Source organism: Cebus imitator, unplaced genomic scaffold (genome assembly GCF_001604975.1).
Source record: "Cebus imitator isolate Cc_AM_T3 unplaced genomic scaffold, Cebus_imitator-1.0 Scaffold499, whole genome shotgun sequence".
Lineage (NCBI taxonomy): Eukaryota > Metazoa > Chordata > Mammalia > Primates > Cebidae > Cebus > Cebus imitator.
In genome coordinates this window covers 1,178,810-1,198,058 of record NW_016107814.1, presented here as the reverse complement: position 1 = coordinate 1,198,058, position 19,249 = coordinate 1,178,810, and the positions used below count along the sequence as shown (strand labels likewise).

The window sequence follows — 19,249 nt, the reverse complement described above, 5'->3', positions numbered from 1 at the left end:
AAGACTCTGTGTCAAAAAAAAAAAAAAAAAAAAAAGAAGGAAAAGAAGAGAAAATCGGGGTGGTTTCAGCAGGGTAATCCTCTCTGCAGGTTAGTGGCGGTTTCCCCTGTATATCTTTTTCCTTTTCTCACTTTAATTTCTTCTCACCAATAAAATAGGAAAATCTCATTCTGCAAGAATAGATTGATTTCAGGCTTTTACCTTTATTCCACGATTTTGCTAAAAAACATTGACTTTGGAACCTTGAGATATGAGGTACCTTTACCTAAATCTCTCCAGGCCAAGCTTTTAAAATACTCCTTGGGAAACACAGTCTTGTGTGTGTTTTTTAAAAATAGTATTATTCCGTAGGTGTCAGATTTTTGTGGAAAAATTATTGTCTTCTACAAAATAAAACTCCTCCCCCCAAAATCTGTTTTAGTAAATAGAATATATGGTTTCTCAAAATCTACTGTTGAAATATAAAAGAAACTCCTTTAATTCCACCATTCCTAGCATTTGCATCCCTTGTGTATTACCCAGATCCTCAAGTATTGCCTCTCATGGCATGTGCAGAGATGGCTGCCCCATTTATTTTTGTCTTTTAAACCATTTCTGAAGCTTTTATCAAGGCAGTGATCCTCACTAAGAGGCATGAGGAGTGCCCTGACCAGGAGGTAAGGTGGGCGCACGCCCACTCTGCTAACTTCCAGAATTGTGGTGAGTGTGAGGCATGAACCTCAAAGTACTTACTATTTTAATAAGAATGACCCTTCTCGGCCGGGCGCAGTGGCTCACGCCTGTAATCCCAGCACTTTGGGAGGCCAAGGCAGGTGGATCACCTGAGGTCAGGAGTTTGAAATCAGCCTGGCTAACAGGGTGAAACCCTATCTCTACTAAAATTACAAAAATTAGCCAGGTGTGGTGGTGCACGCCTGTAGTCCCAGCCACCCGGGAGACTCAGGTGGGAAAATCACTTGAACCTGGTGGGGGAGGGGTGTGGGCAGAGGTTACAGTGAGCTGAGATGGTGCCACTGCACTTCAGACTGGGTAACAGAGCCAGGCCCCGTCTAAAAAAAAAAAAAAAAAACAGAAAAAGAGAAAGAAAAAGAATGACTCTTCTCTTGCTCAGCCAAAGAGGTGAAGAAAGCACCTGTGATCCTGGAGAAACTACAGAACTGCGGTGTTCCCGAAGGCCACCCCGTGAGACTGGAGTGCCGTGTGATAGGCATGCCCCCACCTGTGTTCTACTGGAAGAAAGACAATGAGACCATCCCTTTCACCAGAGAGAGGATCAGGTACAGCAGCCACCACATCCAGAGGGACTCCCACTCTCAGTGGGGCTTGTCGCACCACCCAAATAAGTCTGCTCTGTTTGAGTCTGGCTTCTTTCATTTAGCATAATGCATTTGAGTTTCATCAATACTATTGTGTGTATTAAGAATGTATTCCGGGCCGGGCGTGGTGGCTCACGCCTGTAATCCAAGCCCTTTGGAGGCCAAGGCGGGTGGATCACCTGAGGTTGGGAGTTCAAGACCAGCCTGATCAACATGGTGAAACCCTGTCTTTAAAAAAAAAACAGAACGTATTCCTGGCCAGGTGTGGTGGCTCACACCTATAATCCCAACACTTTGGGAAGCCAGGGTAGGTGGATCACCTGAGGTCAGGAGTTCGAGACCAGCCTGACCAACATGGTGAAACCCCATCTCTGCTAACAATATAAAAACTAGCCAGGCGTGTTGGTATGCACCTGTAATCTCAGCTATTCAGAGGCTGAGGCGAGAGAATTGCTTGAACCTGGGAAGCAGAGATTGCAGTGAACCAAGTTTGCATGGCTACACTCCAGCCTGGGTGACAGTGAGACTCCATCTCAAAAATAAAAAATGTATTCTGTTGCAGAGGGGTAGTTAATAAAATTTAATTTAAAATGCACAAGGAATTTATGGAATATTTTGCAAATTTTTTGTCCCATGTCTTCAATTATATTAGGACCCAGAAAAGCTCTTTGAAGTAAAAAAGCTATAACAAAATAAAACATCTAGGCAGTTATACATCTTTTCCATCCATCACTAAGTGATTGTTCTTAAAGTAAGCTTAAGGACCCAGTTTCTTAAACTGGGTATCTCGCTTAATTTTCCCTAACCAACTTAGGGAAATGGCCATTTCTTTGCTATTTTGGTTTGCCACAAGGCAACAAGTAAGTAGAGGTAGCTTCTGTACAAAACTTTCTCCTGAGAATTATTTCTCCACAGTAAACTGAATTTGCCCCAGAAGATGTTTTAAAGAATTTTGTCATCTAAAATATGTGCGTACGTTGGGGGCTGGTCTGTAGGGGGTATGTGTATTTTTCTCCAGTAAAACTTAACCAAGAACAGGCTGGGCGCAGTAGCTCACACCTGTAATCCCAGTGCTTTGGGAAGCCGAGGCGGACAGATCACGAGGTCAAGAGATCCAGACCATTCTTGCCAACATGGTGGAACCCTTTCTCTACTAAAAATACAAAATAAGCTGGGTAGTTCCAGCTACTCGGGAGGCTGAGGCAGAAGAATTGCTTTAACCCAGAAGGTGAAGGTTGCAGTGAGCCGAGATCGCGCCCCTGTACTCCAGCCTGGCGACATAGTGAAACTCTGTCTAAAAAAAAAAAAAACTTAACCAAGAACAGAGAATAGTGTTGGGTTAACGCTCCGACCTAACAATGCAACATGTTAAACTAGATTAAACTAGATACACTAAGTAACTGAGGGTCTGCAATTTTAAATATGGTTTTATTGGGCAAAATGAAAATACATGTCTGGAAAGCTCATTCCCAGTGGAGGCTGACTGCTGGGGCTGGGTGATTGCTCAGCACTGGACTCTGAGGACCTGCTCGGTTTAGTCACCATTGCCTGGGGAAGGCAGTGGCAGGGGAGGGAGGAGGAGTGACTGAGATGCTGCAGAGAGGAAGGCCTAAGATTCAGAGACCACTGCCCACTCACTGCCCATTCATCTTCTCCCAGCCTTTAGTGAAAAGATGCCTGTCATTTTAATGTAAGCATAGGACATTCTGGCTGGGCACAGTGGCTCATGCCTGTAATCCCAACATTTTGGGAGGCCAAGGTAGGAGGATAGCTTGAGACCGGTAGTTCAAGACTAGCCTGGGCAACATAGTGAGACCCCATCTCTTAAAAAAAAAATGTAATTGGCTAGGCATGGTGGCACACACCTGTAGTCCCAGCTACTCAGGAGGCCTGAGGAGGGAGGATTGCTTGAGCTCAGGATTTGAAGACTGCAGTGAGCCATGATCATGCCATTGTTCTCTAGAATGGGGACAAGCAAAACCCAGTCTCAAAAAAATAAAAGGGGGGGGATATTTTGATACTTTAAAGTCATAGTGATTGGCTTCTGAAAACCACACACCTAGGAACATCTGAATGGTCCTAAATAAACGCGAGCGCGCACGCACGCGCACACACACACACACACACACACACACACACACACACACACACAGAGCTGCTCCTCAACTTATGACGCATTTACCTGGATGTAACCCCATCATAAATTGGGAGGCATACTGAATGCAAGTATCCTAAGTCAGGAACTGCCTGTATATCACTGTGATTATAACTGTTGTAAGAAGTTACGGCTTTTACGTCCCTGCCTTCTCATGACATTCCTTCTTTGGGAACTCTCTCCACCTTCTCCTCTACCCCCACGCTCCAGCCCACCTCCCTAATGTTGGCTATCCCTCAAGACTCACCTCAAATATCATCTCTCTAAGGAAGAGCAGTGCCCCTGCTTCCTCTCCCACTTGGTGTACCGTCACCATTGTTAGTATTGATGGTCTCACTCCTCTCCCACAACTTGACTGTGAGCATCTTGAGGGAAGGGACCACGTCTTCTTTGTTTTCACATGTCCCGACTCCTTACAACACCCAATGCCTTTCACCTAGTAGCATATTATGTAAGATGAAGGAATTATGAACAAATACATGAATTTCCACTGCTATTGCCTCACCTCACCTCACTTGACCTCGTGATCCACCCGTCTCGGCCTCCCAAAGTGCTGGATTATAGGTGTGAGCCACCACGCCTGGCCAGAGGATGATCTTTTAAGAATGCAAACTGGCCAGGCACAGTGGCTTACGCCTGTAATCCCAGCACTTTGGGAGGCCAAGGTGGGTGAATCACCTGAGGTCAGGAGTTCGAGACCAGCGTGGCCAACATGGCGAAACCCCGTCTTTACTTAAAATACAAAAATTAGCTGGGCATGGTAGTATGTGCCTGTAATCCCAGCTATAGGGGAAGCCAAGGCAGGAGAATCACATGAACATAGGAGGCAGAGGTTACAATGAGCTGAGATCACATCACTAGACTCCAACCTGGGCGACAGAGGGAGACTCCATCTCAGAAAAAAAAGTTGATTATATCAGCTCCTGCTAAAAATATATCATTAGTTTCCCATCATCTGAGAGGAAGGTTTCCATCCCTTTACCATGGTGCATGTGACCTCCTCCCCTGCCTTCTTTCCAGTTCCCCCACTTGCCAGGAGCCCATGTGCACACCACCCCCAGCTGTAAGGAACATGCCATGCTCCCTCCCACACCATCTCGCCTTTGTGCAGGCTGTTCCACCACCTGGAACAGCCACATCTCACCCGCTCTGTGAGTTTCCACTCGACCTTTGAGACTGAGATGGAGCACATCTTCTGGGAACTTTTCTCACACTTGAATTGGCTGCATTACATTTCAGTGGTTGAGAAATGGATTTTTTAAGTAATCTCATCTTAGTCATCTCAGGTCTTTGTACAGGTTACATTTTTCTGCGAGCCTAACCTTACATACGCTTGTGCTTCCGAACATCCAGCATCTTCATGCCTCCTCCTCGATGCCTGTGGCTTCCCAGAATAACCTTTCTCCTCTGTGTTCCCCAGGCGTCTTTCCCATGGCGTTACTTGCATCCTATTTATCTTTATTTCTACTTATTTATCTTTTATTTATTTATTTCTCGTTAAACCGAGAGATTCTTCTAGAGAAAGGATTTCTTTGGTCAGGCATGGTGGCTCACACCTATAATCCCAGCACTTTGGGAGGCTGAGGTGGGTGGACCACCTGAGGTCAGGAGTTCGAGACCAGCCTGGCCAACATGGTGAAATCCCATTTCTACTAAAAAAAAAAAAAAATTAGCCAAGCATGATGGCAGGCACCTATAATCCCAGCTACCTGGGAAGCTGAGGCACAAGAATCTCTTGAGCCCAGAAGGTGAAGGGTGCAATGAGTCAAGATCACACCACTGCATTCCAGCCTGGGTGACAGAGCAAAACTCTGCCTCATAAAAAGAGAAGGCATTTTTGTCCTGTTCCTCTTTACACCCTCAGCACCCATGGCAGTGGCACCCAGCATTTTCCCCAACATAGTATTCAATAAGGGTTTACTAAAGAAATATATCAAAGAATGAATAGATTAATTTATTAATCAGAAGGTGAAGGTAGCCAATGTGTTAGTGTAGTAAAATTGTGGTGGATATTTTATTACTTTATTCTTGTTATACTTATTAATTGATTTATTCTTGTTTTTTCTTATTACTTTATAAATTCTTGGACATAATACCTTTCAACAAAAGGTAAACACTTATCCTTTGAGCTCCGGAAGCTGTTGCTGTTGCCTCTACCCTGCAAATGAGCTGTGGCAGCCCCAGAGGAGAGCTTGGAACAATGTGTGACAAGACGGCCAGGCTGACGAGGGGTGTAGGGAACACGTGGCCCTATGGTTTTTGATCCATGGCTGCATGTTCGAATCACTGGGGAGTTTCCAAAAATCCTAATGCTTGGATCCTAGCCTTTGATTCTGATATGATTACTTGGGATATGGCCTGGGATTCCAATGTGCAGCCAAGGTGAAGAACTATTGATGTGGAGAAAAACGGAAGGAAAGAGCAGGCGGGTTTTCTCCTAAACCTCATTACGCTGGATGCTGCAGGAGCCCAGCTGGCTGCATTAGGAGATGCCGTCTATGCGGCCAGTCCATGCAGCCCTGCACTCTATTTCGTCCTGATTTCCCAGAGTGTCCTAACAAGTTATTGCTGAAATGTCCATCGTTTGGGAAGAGATCTTTCTGAACTTTGGCTGTGAAAAGTGGGGGTTCTGCTGATGGGGAGCACAGCTTCGGTGGACTTGCAGCTGTGGGGGAGAGCGAAGGCGGGTCTCAGCCCCGGCTGTCCCCTCCTCCTACCATGATTAGGTTCGCTGCTGCTCTTCTGTAACGTTTTCCACCTTCAAATTTGTCTTGATGTTTGCCTTAAGCTGCATTCCCCCTTCTTCCTGGAACCCTAAACTTGACAAAGGCACTTCTGCCTCCAGATAAAATATAGGTATATTCTCTCTTTTTCTCCAGTATGCACCAGGACACCACAGGGTACGTCTGCCTCCTCATCCAGCCGGCCAAGAAATCAGATGCTGGGTGGTACACGTTGTCAGCCAAGAACGAAGCTGGCATCGTGTCGTGCACTGCCAGGCTGGATATATATGGTAAGTGTAGTGCTGTCTGTTGAACACCTGTATGCAACTGACAGCTTAAAAATCTTTCTGTAAAGATAGGTGGGCTGGGCAAGGTGGCTCGCAACTGGAATCTCAGCACTTTAGGAGGCCGAGGCAGTTGCATCACCTGAGGTCAGGAGTTCGAGACCAGCCTGGCCAACATGGTGAAACCCCGTCTCTACTAAAAATACAAAAATTAGCTGGGGATGGTGGCAGGCGCAGGTAATCCCAGCTCCTCAGGAAGCTGAGGCAGGAAAATTGCTTGAACCCAGGAGGCAGAGGTTGCAGTGAGCCGAGATTGCACCACTGCACTCCAGCCTGGGTGACAGAGCAAGACTCCATCCCCCCCCTCCAAAAAAAAAAAAAAAAAGGAGTAGCTCTATCTGTTACCTGATAGATGTCCCTGCTATTTATGGGTGCATAGCAGGTATTCCCTTTATTTAGTACCATACAGGAGAGGCTTCAGCCTGCCACTGCTCCCTAGGTCTAGTTTTTGGAGAAAATATATGGTTTTCTGGTTTTCCCCCTTATCCTAAGACTTGAGAAGAAATTAAACTGTGAAGGAAGCAGACACTAATATACTTTTCCCTGAAAAAGTCAGGGAGAAAGAGGTCAGTAGTGATATGTTCCTTAATCAAGGCTAAGTCCTTAACCATTTCCCCGTCTTCACCAACTGAGAAACTTCCTACCAATAGCCCTGAAACAGATGACTCTTATCCCAGTCCTGCCCTCCCGTGGCTGAGTTTCCAGGTCACTTTGTCCTGGCTGTCCTACCCCTCGCTCCTGTCCTGATTCCACAGCACCAACAATAGGAGGTGCCGTTTCCTCAGCTGGGACCTAGGATGGAGAAGGGGTGGAGGATTTGGGCTAGAATCAGTTCCCTTCCCTGCCACCACACCTTCCTGCCTTCCTGAGGAATAGGGACATGTAGGGCCCCCCTCTCTCTTCTAAAGGAGGGCTTCTAATCCTAGGAAGTACAGCAGTCCAGTTAAGATGTCAGAGAGAGCCGGGAAGGGCTAAGAGATGGAGGGGCTGGGAGGAGAGACTGTGCAAGAGCGGGCCTTACTGAGTCCTTTAGTGAAACGGCTCTAGGTTTGGTCCTCCAAATTGGATTTTTCTGAATTCACTCAGAGGTTTGTAGACTGAAAAACTGAATCGAGATAATGAAATCAACAAAGGATCAATTTCTAAATCTGAATGCTAGAAAGGGGTTCAGCTTTCCAGGATCCAGAGCATAAGAGTTCACCACCTAGGGAACCCCCTTCTCCACATCAAGATCCCCAGAAACCTAATCAGAAGATTGCCTGGTAATTTCTGAATCAGGGACCACAGCAGAGACTGCAGTTTGGGTGGATATCTCACTCAGGCCATGTTCAAACCTTAAAGTCGAGTCTGCTAAAAACAGCAGCACTTGACGAACATAGAAACTCTAATAAATACTGTCCCTGAGCCATGGCTGATTGTACCTAAATTACTTTTCAATCTTCTTGCTGGAACAATGACCTGATTAGGGTGGTGAGTAGGTAGGTAATGGCCCATTAGGGTGATTAGGGTATGAGGTAGGTACTGCTCAGAAGGTGGAATCCATTATTTGGCTTTCATTTCTGCAGCTTGCTTGTCTCTATCTTTTGAGGTACCCTCCTTTGAGGGCCTGCAGCCCTCTATGCACGCCCCAAACAGACCTTCATGGTAGGTCGGGGTAAGGGGGCAAGCTTGAGAAATCAGTCTAGTCACCCACTCTTCACTCTTTCATCTTATAGAATTCTTTCTTTCTTTCTCTTTCTTTCTTTCTCTCTCTCTCCTTCTTTCCTTCCTTCCTTCCTTCCTTCCTTCCTTCCTTCCTTCCTTCCTTCCCTCCCTCCCTCCCTCCCTCCCTCCTTCCTTCCTTTCTGTCTTTCTTTTGTTTTGAGATGGAGTCTCACTCTGTCACCCAGGCTGGTGGAGTGGTGGTGTGCTTTGGTGTGATCTTACCTTACTGCAACCTCTGCCTCCCGGGTTCAAGTGATTCTCCTGCCTCAGCCTCCCGAGTAGCTGGGATTACAGGTGTGCACCACCATGCCCAGCTAATGTTTGTATTTTGTAGAAACTGGGTTTCACCATGTTGGCCAGGCTGGTCTCAAACTCGTGAGTTCAAGTGATCTGCCCTCCTCGGCCTTCCAAAATGCTGGGATTACAGGTGTGAGCCACCGTACCTGGCCCCATCTCATAGGAATCTTAATCTCTCATTCGTAGGATCCTAATCTCTAACTGAATTTGAATCACAGATTTTGCAATTAGGGGCTTAAGACATCACCGTCACAGTTTCCCTATTCCCGGCAGGGAAGGCTTTATTACTCTTTTCTACAAATTGGGCAATTCGGACCCAGATATAGTTAAATGCCTTACCAAGAATCTGCAGGGAGCATCAGGGTGAGGACAGAATGCACCTCTGCAGCGTACCTGCTGGACTGCCTTCCTTTGATCGTAACACATTATTTGGTCCATTTTCCAGCTCAGTGGCACCATCAGATCCCACCACCCATGTCCATTCGGCCCAGCGGCAGTCGCTACGGATCTCTCACCAGTAAAGGACTTGACATATTTTCTGCCTTTTCCTCCATGGAAAGCACGATGGTGTATTCATACTCTTCTGGGAGTGTAGTGGAGAGTGATGAACTTTAAGAATGTCTGGGTGCCTGCTGTGTAAGGGAGCGGACTGCGGAGGGGAAAGGAGAACAAGCCGGACTCAGTGGTTTCCAAGCAACCGAAGTTGAGTAAGTTCCCACGCTGCCCAACCGGTGGCAAGAAGTGCTTTGAATAAGGCAGCTGGGGATTCTTGCAGTCTCAGCTGAGGGAGAAAGGGCTGTGCCTTCTAAAGATTCCAACAAAGATGTGAGAAGATAAAACAGATGAATCAAAGATGTCACTCAATTGCCATCCACTGCTTTGGGAAAAAACTAGCATGCTCCCCTAGCCCCCGTTTTGTTAGGGATCTTAAGTACTAGGAGCAATTAGGAGCCGTATGCCTGGGCTGAGAGGAGTTAGGCAGTAGTGACCTTAGGATATAACTAACTTACCAAACAATGCCAAAAAGAAAGGTGGGGAGGTCACCATCACCTTTCGTCGATTACATGTATAGCAGTAGCTTTGGCGAATTTACTAAATCAGCTTCCACTTAGCATTAGGAGGTCATGCCATACAACTCACATATGGAGACGAACACTTCTGATCTGTGTATCGTGGGTGTACTGAGCCACATACTAAGGTGTCAAAATGTGTTTGAGATTCCAAAAACTCACTGAGACACTTGATATTGCACAGTGCCCTTATTCTGCGGCCAAAACATGGCCTCACCAGCTTGTCTGTACCATTTTCTTTTGGGTGGTGACTGTTTTTTTTCTGACTTTGCATATCCCTAGACACTAGAACTAAAGAGTTGTTAATAAACCAAGCAGAAAGAAACCTTCTGCGGGGTCACTTTTTAAACTACTAGCTTCAATTGCCACTTACAAAATGTGCAAGAGTCATCATTTGCCCATAAAATACACCTCATGCACTCCTACCCTTCTCCCCAAGAGTCTGAAAGTGTGGGAGGAGGGAAGCGATACGGACAAGGAGAGGAAATGATGGGAGAGTGTTGTTTTTGTCACTCGCCCCAGCAGAGCAGCGGTTTTGGAAGGAGAGCTCTTTAATAGCTTTGAAATGCTTTGAGATCATTGGACAAAGTGCATTTTCTATGTAGAAAATATTCTGCTAAGTGGAAAAGTTAGGGGAAAGGGGAATATGCATCTTTATTCTAATCACCAATTCAAACCCTGCCTCTTAAGGAATTTTTAGACTTAAGTTCACTGTGATATCCCTAGTGCCTAGAAGAGTACCTAGCACAAAGTAGACATTCAATAAATATTTGCTGGATGAATGAATCTTATATTATTGTGTCAATTATAAGATAGCCTAATCTTGTATTCTGCAGGAATACACAGCCCACGCAGCAGTCCAAACACTGCCCTGGGAACGCGCCTCACAGCACAGTTTGCTCTAGGCTCTCCAGGGAAGTGAATTGCAGGTGTCTGTTATCAACTCCCTGTGCTTGAATCTCTAGTGCTGTCTGTGCCAAGCACCCTCAGCTGGCATTGTATTTGTGTGAACAGACAGTAAGTGCTTAGAAAGGCTTGAAACTTTCTTCACTTCAAGGCAAGGATTTCCAGTATAAAAATAAATTCATTCACTCGAGAAATCATTTGTATGTCTACTCTGTATGAGATGCTGTGCTAGATACTGCAGCAGATACAAAGATGTGAATAAGACACAGTCCCCGCCCTCAGGGAGCTCACAACCTGCTAGGGAAGGTAATATGTGAGGCATGTGGAATGCTGTTTCTTGAAGCAAAATAGAAGTTTTTAGTGGTCTTCATTCTATTTTTTCATAACCTTAAAAATCTTTCCAATCTTTATTTCTTAATAAAATAAAATGCCATAGGTTGCATCTCAAGCAATAATTATTTCAGTTATTCACAGAATTATTAGATTCTGCTTTTTAAAAAATTTATTCAGTAACAGTAGTAAAATATAGGCAACCTTAATGGAATAGAATGCATTTCATGTGGAATCCAGTAAAATACTATTTCCATATTATGAGATCTCTTATAAACAAAGAGCACTTTCTCTTTTTTTCTTTTTTGAGATGGAGTCTTGCTCTGTCACCCAGGCTGCAGTGCAGTGCTGTGATCTCGGCTCACTGCAACCTCTGCCACCCAGGTTCCAGCGATTCTCCTACCTCAGCCTCCAGAGTAGCTGAGATTACAGGCACATCCCACCACGTCCAGCAAATTTTTGTATTTTTTATAGAGACCGGGTTTCACTATGGTGGCCAGGCTGGTCTCAAACTCCTGACCTCAAGTGATCCACTCGCCTCGGCCTCCAAAAGTGCTGGGATTACATACGTAAGCCACTGCGCCCAGCTTAAAGAGCACCTTCTAACTTCATAATTGCTTTTAGATTGTACACTAGACCTCCCCATCACATCTACTTCTGTAAACCCTAGATAGTTCTCCCATGAAAGGATGTTCTTCATCTCTGTGGGTCTTAGCTTTCTGAATTTTTTATTTCTTATTTTGTAGTGTTCAACAGAGCACTGGGATAAATAATACATTTGGCCACTAGGTGGCGCTGTCTAACCCCAAATATTAGCAGGTCTAAAAATTCCTGAAATTTGAGCTATTAGATTATATTAAAGCAGGGTTTCCCAAACTCAATACTACTGACCCTTTGGACTGGATAATTCTTTGTTATGTTGGACTGTCCTGTGCATTGTAGGATGTTTAGCAGCATCCCTGGCCTCTGCCTACTAGACATCCTTTCCACAGTTGTGGCAGCCCAAAATCTCTCCAGACATGGCCATGTGTTCCCTGAGAGGCAGAATACCCCCTGTTGAGAACCACTGTGTCACACAAATCAGGGCCCTGCTTTAAGAATTCCATTAGAATTCAACCCAGCATGATGACTCATGCCTGTAATCCTGGCACTTTGGGAGGCCGAGGCAGGAGGATCACTTGAACCCAAGAGTTTGAGGCCAGCTTAGGCAACATAGTGAGACTCGATCTTCACAAAATATTAAATTTTTTAAAATCCCACTAGAATTCAATTACAATGAGGAATATTTGAATAAAAATGTTAGTTCCATTGGATGTGTTTGTTTTCAACATATCCAAAATCAGATTGATCTTCCCGTTATAAACTATTTTTCAACCTAGTTTAATGATTTTAGTCAATGGCACCATTGCATTCCTCATAATTCTCGTAAGAAACATCCAAGTCAGTTTTTGCTTCCTCTGCCATATCAATAGGCAAGTTCTGCTAATTCTGCTTCTGTCACTCTTCTTATAGTCAGGATTTTCTTCCTTTCCCCTGCAGTGCTCCAGTTCACACTTCTATTACTGTCTTCACTTGCCCCTCAATACTTTTCTTTTTTTTTTGAGATGGAGTCTTGCTCTGTTGCCCAGCCTGGGATGCAGCAGTAGTCTCAGCTCACAGCAACCTCCACCTCCCAGGTTCAAGCGAATCTCCTGCCTCATCCTCCCAAGTAGCTGGGAATACAGATGTAAGCCATTAATTTTTTATCAAATTAGCCATCAAAAATTAGCCTGGCTAATTTTTGTATTTTTAGTAGTGATGGGGTTTCACCAGGTTGGCCAGGCTGGTCTTGAACTCCTGACCTCAAGTGATCCACCCACCTTGGCCTCCCGAAGTCCTGGGATTACAGGTGTGAACCACCATGTCCGGCCACTTGCCCTCAATACTTCTGATTTAAACCATAGCATACTCCTTCCGGTCTTCGTGCCTCTAGTCCTGCTGTTTCTCCCTACTCAAACTCAGCCCAGATCTCAGTAGCAGATCATTCTTTGCAAAATACTGCTCCAGTTATATTAATATTATTTCCAAGTTTTCAAGCCCCTAATGGCTAGCTGGAGCCAACTTAGGTACCAGCTGGCCTGCTCTGTGCTACCCTAATATGATCCCAAAGCTTTTCACCCATTACTCAGAAAAGTTCCCAACACAGCAGCAAACCTCACGCAGGCTCCTGTTTCCAGCCACATGCCTTTCTTCTGCCTCTGCCTGGAAGGCTCTCCTCAGTCTCCATCTATGGAAGTCATCAGTTCCTTCAAGTCCATCTCAAATGCCATCACCTCCGATATATTTTAGGATCTCCCACACTCCGACCTAATAGAGTTCTACTTTCTTTGAAGCCTTATACCAAATTCCTTGAGTCTGGAGGAAGAGAAGTTTACTTTCTACAATGTCTTTTGTTTGTTTTTGAGACAGAGTCTCACTCTGTCACCCAGGCTGGAGTGCAGTGGCCTGATCTCACTCATTGCAACCTCTCCCTCCTAGGTTCAAGCAATTCTCCTAGGTTCAAGCAATTACAGGTACCCCACCACCACCACGCCCGGCTAATTTTTGAAATTTTAGTAGAGACGTGGTTTCACCGTGTTGGCCAGGCTGCTCTCAAACTCCTGACCTCAAGCAATCCACCAGCCTTGGCCTCCCAAAGTGCTGGAATTACAGGCATGAGCCACCACACTTGACCTGTAGTTTTCTATAGAATACAATCTCTGTGTACCTGCCTACCCTCCCTCTTACACTAGCCCACTCTTGCTTGCATTAGGTTTTAGCTACTGGTTGGTATGGACTGTGTCAGGAGTTGTCTTCATGCCTTATATAGAGGAGGCACTCAATAAATATTTATTGACCTATAGGAATTTTAAATTGTGTATAAGTAAGGATATTTCTATAGAAAGTGAATTCGGTCTGAGCAGTGATTTTTAACTTTGGCTGCACATCAAAAGCTCCTGAGGTGCTTTTTAAAAATCTCAACACCCAGGCCATTTCCCAAATCAGTTGAGTCAGAAGCCCTGGGGTTGTGACACAGGCACTGGTATTTTTTAAAGCTTCCCAGGTGATTCCAATGAGCAGCCCAGGTTGAGAAGATAAAAAGAGATGAATGCATTTAAACGTTGATTTGATCGTAGAACTTACTCGTAAAGGTCTGAAGGGATGCAGATGGCGCAAGGCTGTAGTGTTGGAATCCATGAGGAAGGTACTGCCCTGGTTACATGTGCAATAGGCGCCTGGAAAATAGAAAGAAGCACATACCTTGGCTTTATTAGACCCTACTATTTTGTGCTACATTCATTAGACATGCAGCATTCATGAAGCCCCAAAGGAAGCTCAGAATCCTGCAGAAAATGGATCAGGGAAAAAAAGAAAGTTGATGCAATTTGCCTCGCCATTCATTTCAGAAATCTGTACAGATGCCCTAAAGCACCCTTCTCTCCAAGCAACTGGAGGGCTTTTTATAACTTAGTAAGTCATGGCATTGGGATCAGAGGGAAAATGCAGAAAGAAAATGCACCATTAAAACCAAAACCGCCTTTCTGAGATGTATCACCCTTCACCAAACTAAGGGTTTACTCAGAATTTCCAAATAGCAGAACTGGTTTAAATGCATCCTTCTCTTTTTATTCATTTAACTTTTGTAGGCATTCAATAGGAAAATGTAGTCAATACAAGCAGCAAGTAGACTTAGGGCCTCAAAAGACACGTGCCAAGAAGAATCATTCCCAGAGGAGTCAAAAGATGACTTTGGTAAGGACAGTTTCACCTGGATAATCCTCAAATGATAAATGGGTTGCGCTCCACATATTCATGTGTAAAGTGGTTGTTTAAAACCGAGACTATATTTCCTTACACACATATCACCCAGCACTAGATTCCCAAGTGAATCCAGAAAAACTCATCTAATTCATGACTGATTACAGCACAGAAATACCTCCCGTTGCTGCATCTCACATCACTGTGCTTCACAGATACCGCGGTTTTTACAAACTGAAAGTCGGTGGCCACCCTGTGAGAACCCGCGCCTGTTTCTGTGTCGCATTTTGGTAATTCTGGCAACAATTCAAAATGTCATCATCATCTTACAGTTATGATGATCTGTGATTAGGCATCTTCGATGTTGCTATTATAATTGCTTTGGGTCACCATGAACTATACCCATAGAAAATTTAATCGCTACATGTTGCGTGTGTTCTGACAGCTCTACCAACCGGCTGTTCCCGCATCTCTCTCCCTCTCCTTGGACCTCCCTAGTCACTGAGACTCAGCAATATTGAAATTAGGACAATTAATAACCCTACATGGGCCCCTAAGTGTTCAAGTGAAAGAGTGGTACATCTCTCACTTTAAATCAAAAGCTAGAAATGATTGAGCTTTGAGAGGCAGGCACGTCAAAAGCTGAGCTAAGCCACAAGCTAGGCCTCCTGCGCCTGTTAGCCAAGTTGTGAATGCAAAGGAAAAGTTCTTGAAGAAATGTATAAGTGCTGCTCCAATGAACACAAAAATGATAAAAAAGCAAAACAGTCTTATTGCTGATATGGAGAAAGTCTGAGTGGTCTGGATGGAAGATCAAACCAGCCACAACATTCGCATAAGCCAAAGCCTAGCTCAGAGCAAGGTCTTAATTCTCTTCAGTTCTGTGAAGGCTGAGAGAGGTGAGAAAGCGCAGAAGGAAAATTGGAAGCCAGCAGAGGTGGGTTCATGAGGTTTAAGGAAAGAAGCCATCTCCGTAACATGAACGTACACGGTGAAGCAGCAAGCGCTGATGGAGAAGCTGCAGCAAGTTATCCGGAAGATCTGGCTGAGATCATTGATGAAGGTGGCTGCACGAAAGAACAGATTCTGGTTTTTTATTTTTTGAGACAGAGTCTCACCCTGTCTCCCAGGCTGGAGTATAGTGGTGCAATCTCGGCTCACTACCTCCCAGCTTCAAACGATTCTCCTGCCTCAGCCTCCTGAGTAGCTGGGACTACAGACGCGTGCCACCACTCCCTGCTAGTGTTTTGTTTTGTTTGTATTTTTAGTAGAAATGGGGTTTCACCATGTTAGCCTGGATGGTTTCGATCTCCTGGCCTGGTGATCTACCCACCTTGGCCTCCCAAAGTGCTGGGATTACAGGCATGGGCCACTGTGCCCGGCCGAAACAACGGATTTTCAATGTAGATGAAACAGCCTTGTGTTGAAAGAAGATGCCATCTGCGACTTTCATAGTTAGAGAAGAGAAGTCAATGCCTGGCTTCCAAGCTTCAAAGGACAGGCTGACTCTCATTAGTGGCTAATCCAGCTGGTGACTTTAAGTTGAAAACAATGCTCATTTGCCATTCTGAAAATCCTAGGGCTCTTAAGAATTGTGCTAAATCTACTCTGCCTGTGTTCTGTAAATGGAAAAACAAAGCCTGGTTGACAGCTCATCTGTTTATGGTGTGATTGACTGAATATTGTCAGCCCACTGTTGAGGCTCAAAAAAAAGTGTCCTTTCAAAATATTACTGCTCATTGACAATGCACCTGGTCACCCAAGAGCTCTGATGGACACGTATAAGAAGATTAATGTTGTTTTCATGCCTGCTAATACAACATCCATTTTTTATCCAGCCCATGGATCAGGGAGTCATTTCGACATCCAAGTTTTATTATTTATGAAACTTTTTATTATTATTTATTTATTTATTTCTTAAGGCTCTAGTTGCCACAGATAGTGATTCCTCAGATGGATCTGGGCAAAGCAAATTGAAAAGCTTCTGGAAAAGATTCACCATTCTAGATGCCATTAAGAACATTCATGATTCATGGAAGGTCAAAATAGCAACATAACAGGAGTTTGGATGAATTTCATTCCAGCCCTCATGGATGACCAAGAGGTTCAAGACTTTAGTGGAGCAAGTCACTGCAGATGTGATGGAAATAGCAAGAGAACTAGAATTAGTAGTGGAGCCTGAAGATGGGACGGAATTGCTGCCGTTTCATGATCAAACTTGAGCAAATAAGTTGCTTCTTATGGATGAGCAAGAAAAGTGGTTTCTTGAGATAGAAACTATGCCTGGTGAAGATGCTATAAACATTGTTGAAATAACAACAAAGAATTTAGAGTGTAACATAAACTTTGTTGATAAAGGAGCAGCAGGGATTGAGAGGATTTATTCTAATTTTGAGGGAAGTTCTACTGCGGGTAAAGTACTATCAGACAGCATTGCATGCTACAGAGAAATCATTTATGAAAGGAAAAGTCAATCAATGCAGCAAGCTTCACTGTTATTTTAGGAAATTGCCATAGCCACTGTAACATTCAGCAACCACCACCCTGATCAGTCAGCAGCCATCAGCATCAAGGCAAAACTCTCTGCCAGCAAAAAGATTACGAGTCTGCGATGGCTCAGATGATTGTTAGCATTTTTTTTTAGCCATAAAGTTTTTTCATTGGTTTTTATTTGTTGTTGTTGTTTTTGAGACAGGGTCTAGCTCTGTCACCGAGGTTGCTGTGCAGTGATGCCATCTCGGCTCACTGTAACCTCTGCCTCCCGGGCTCAAGCCATATTCCCACCTCAGCCTCTCAAATAGCTGGGACTATAGGCATGCACCACAGTACCTAGTTAATTTTTTAAAGTTTTTGTGGAGCCAAGGTCTCACTGTGTTGCCCAGGCTTGTCTCAAACTCCTGGGCTCAGGCGATGTGCCCACTTGGGCCTCTCAGAGTGCTGGGATTACAGGTGTGAGCCGCCATGCCCAGCCAAAGTATTCTTTAATTAAGGTATGTACATTGTTTTTTAGACACAGTGCTATTGCACATTTAATAGACTACAGTCTAAACGTAACTTTTATATGCACTGGGAAAGCAATAAAGTTATGTAACTGGCTTTATTGTCTGGAACAGAGCTCTCAGTATCTCTGAGGCATACCTGTACCTATCACGCTAGATTGGGTTATGGTCTCAAGAACAGGGAACTGGTCAAAGCAGTGAATAATAGAAGAAAGACTACTTCCTCTTCCTTTTTGGTGCCTATGGTGTGTCCGAGCTAGAGTGTCTATGATCCTTTCTGCATCTAGCCTTCATTCTGTGTTTTTTCTCCCCAGGTGCCCTGTGCCCGTTTTCTATAATCTCACTGTGTAGCTCATGCCATTTCATCCCTCCCCAAGGCCTCCCAGGGTGCTTCACGCCCCACAATGACTTAACTCCAGTTCCACGCATCTTGGCTTGGTATCCAGAAGAAAGCAGTCCAGTTGAATCAGTTCCAAGTGCCCAAGAGTCTTTTAACTTCACAGAGGTGCTGAATCTTTAAAAGCAATTGCTTTCTCACTCCCATCAACTTCTATTCGATAAAATTGCTGGCAGAGTTTTTTAAAAAATCAAGCTGTAAGGGGAAATCAAGGGAACTGACTCAGAAACTCAAAGTGTTCCTGCTGATCACAGCCTCTTCCTTTCTTCCTTCTCCACGTGCTCCCAAAGTACCTTCCAAGTTGGGACCTTAAGTTTATTTGCATATGGGCTATTTCTAAGTCAGTTGTAAACTCAAAACTGCCAGGAAAACCATAAATGTAGGCAAACTTACTCATAATAGCCTTTATACAGGGTCCCTTCCAGAGTCCCTGGGTAGCCTGCATTGAAAATATTTCCACTAATGGTTGAGCTGAAAATAAATGTGCCTTATCAGTAAAAGAATAGTTACTTAGACTTCAATAGAGTCAAAGCCCTTATAATCACCAATAGCCTTGTCTTGTTTTAAGTGGATCAATATTTCAGAAAGTTCACTACTGAAGCATTGCTTGAAGAATGCCAAGCATCTTCTAAACTTTGACAATGCAATGGTCATCAGTATGCCAAAAATTTGCTAATATCATGCTTTTAAAAATCTGTGCAGTGCAAAAAAATTGCATATTTGCTAAAAATATGTTTACCTCTTATTTCTGTCTAATTATATTAGTTAGCATGTTTGGTATTATAGAACCATAAACAAGCTGCCTTTGGTTAATATGTACATAATAGCCATTTTAAATTCCCAAGAGAAATAGCCTTGAACTTGCAAGAAAGAGAAGGAGCACACTTTTCAGTCCTTTGAGAATTGTACCATAAATGCTGGGTATTGAAAATGGCTGTGCTGCTACAAACACCAAATTGCTGGAAGATTTTAAAATATAAGTGAATAGAAACTGTTTCTCTAATAATGAAAATTAAAATATTTCAACATTATTTGACAATAAGTATTTTAAGGCTGAAATAAATGTAGAAACTAGTTATAGTTTCCAGGTTTAAAGATTACTTTTTAATAATGAACCAATTTTTTAAAAATTTCTTAGAACTGATAAGAGCAGATGTTACACTTGATATTAGTTAGCTAAAAGGCCAAGAAGCAATTGAACCAATTTTTTTTCTTTTTTTTTTTTTTTTGA

General features: G+C 44.0%; 2 protein-coding genes across 4 annotated transcripts in view; one reads left to right on the top strand and one right to left on the bottom strand.

Annotated features, from left to right (window-relative positions):
• Positions 1 to 10,709, top strand: part of MYPN (myopalladin) — a 108,430-nt gene extending 97,721 nt beyond the window's left edge. For all 3 annotated transcript variants that reach the window (XM_017513730.2, XM_017513729.2, XM_037733198.1), the window contains 3 exons: positions 1,112 to 1,277; positions 6,351 to 6,484; positions 8,985 to 10,709. In XM_017513730.2, the coding sequence (XP_017369219.1) occupies positions 1,112 to 1,277; positions 6,351 to 6,484; positions 8,985 to 9,154 (470 nt within the window). In that variant the 3' untranslated portion in view covers positions 9,155 to 10,709. The remainder of the gene's footprint in view (positions 1 to 1,111; positions 1,278 to 6,350; positions 6,485 to 8,984) is intronic.
• A 3,301-nt stretch (positions 10,710 to 14,010) lies between these two features.
• ATOH7 (atonal bHLH transcription factor 7) overlaps positions 14,011 to 19,249 on the bottom strand; it is a 35,255-nt gene continuing 30,016 nt past the window's right edge. The window contains exon 2 of the transcript XR_001820374.2: positions 14,011 to 14,099. The gene's annotated coding sequence lies outside the window, so the exon portion shown is untranslated. The remainder of the gene's footprint in view (positions 14,100 to 19,249) is intronic.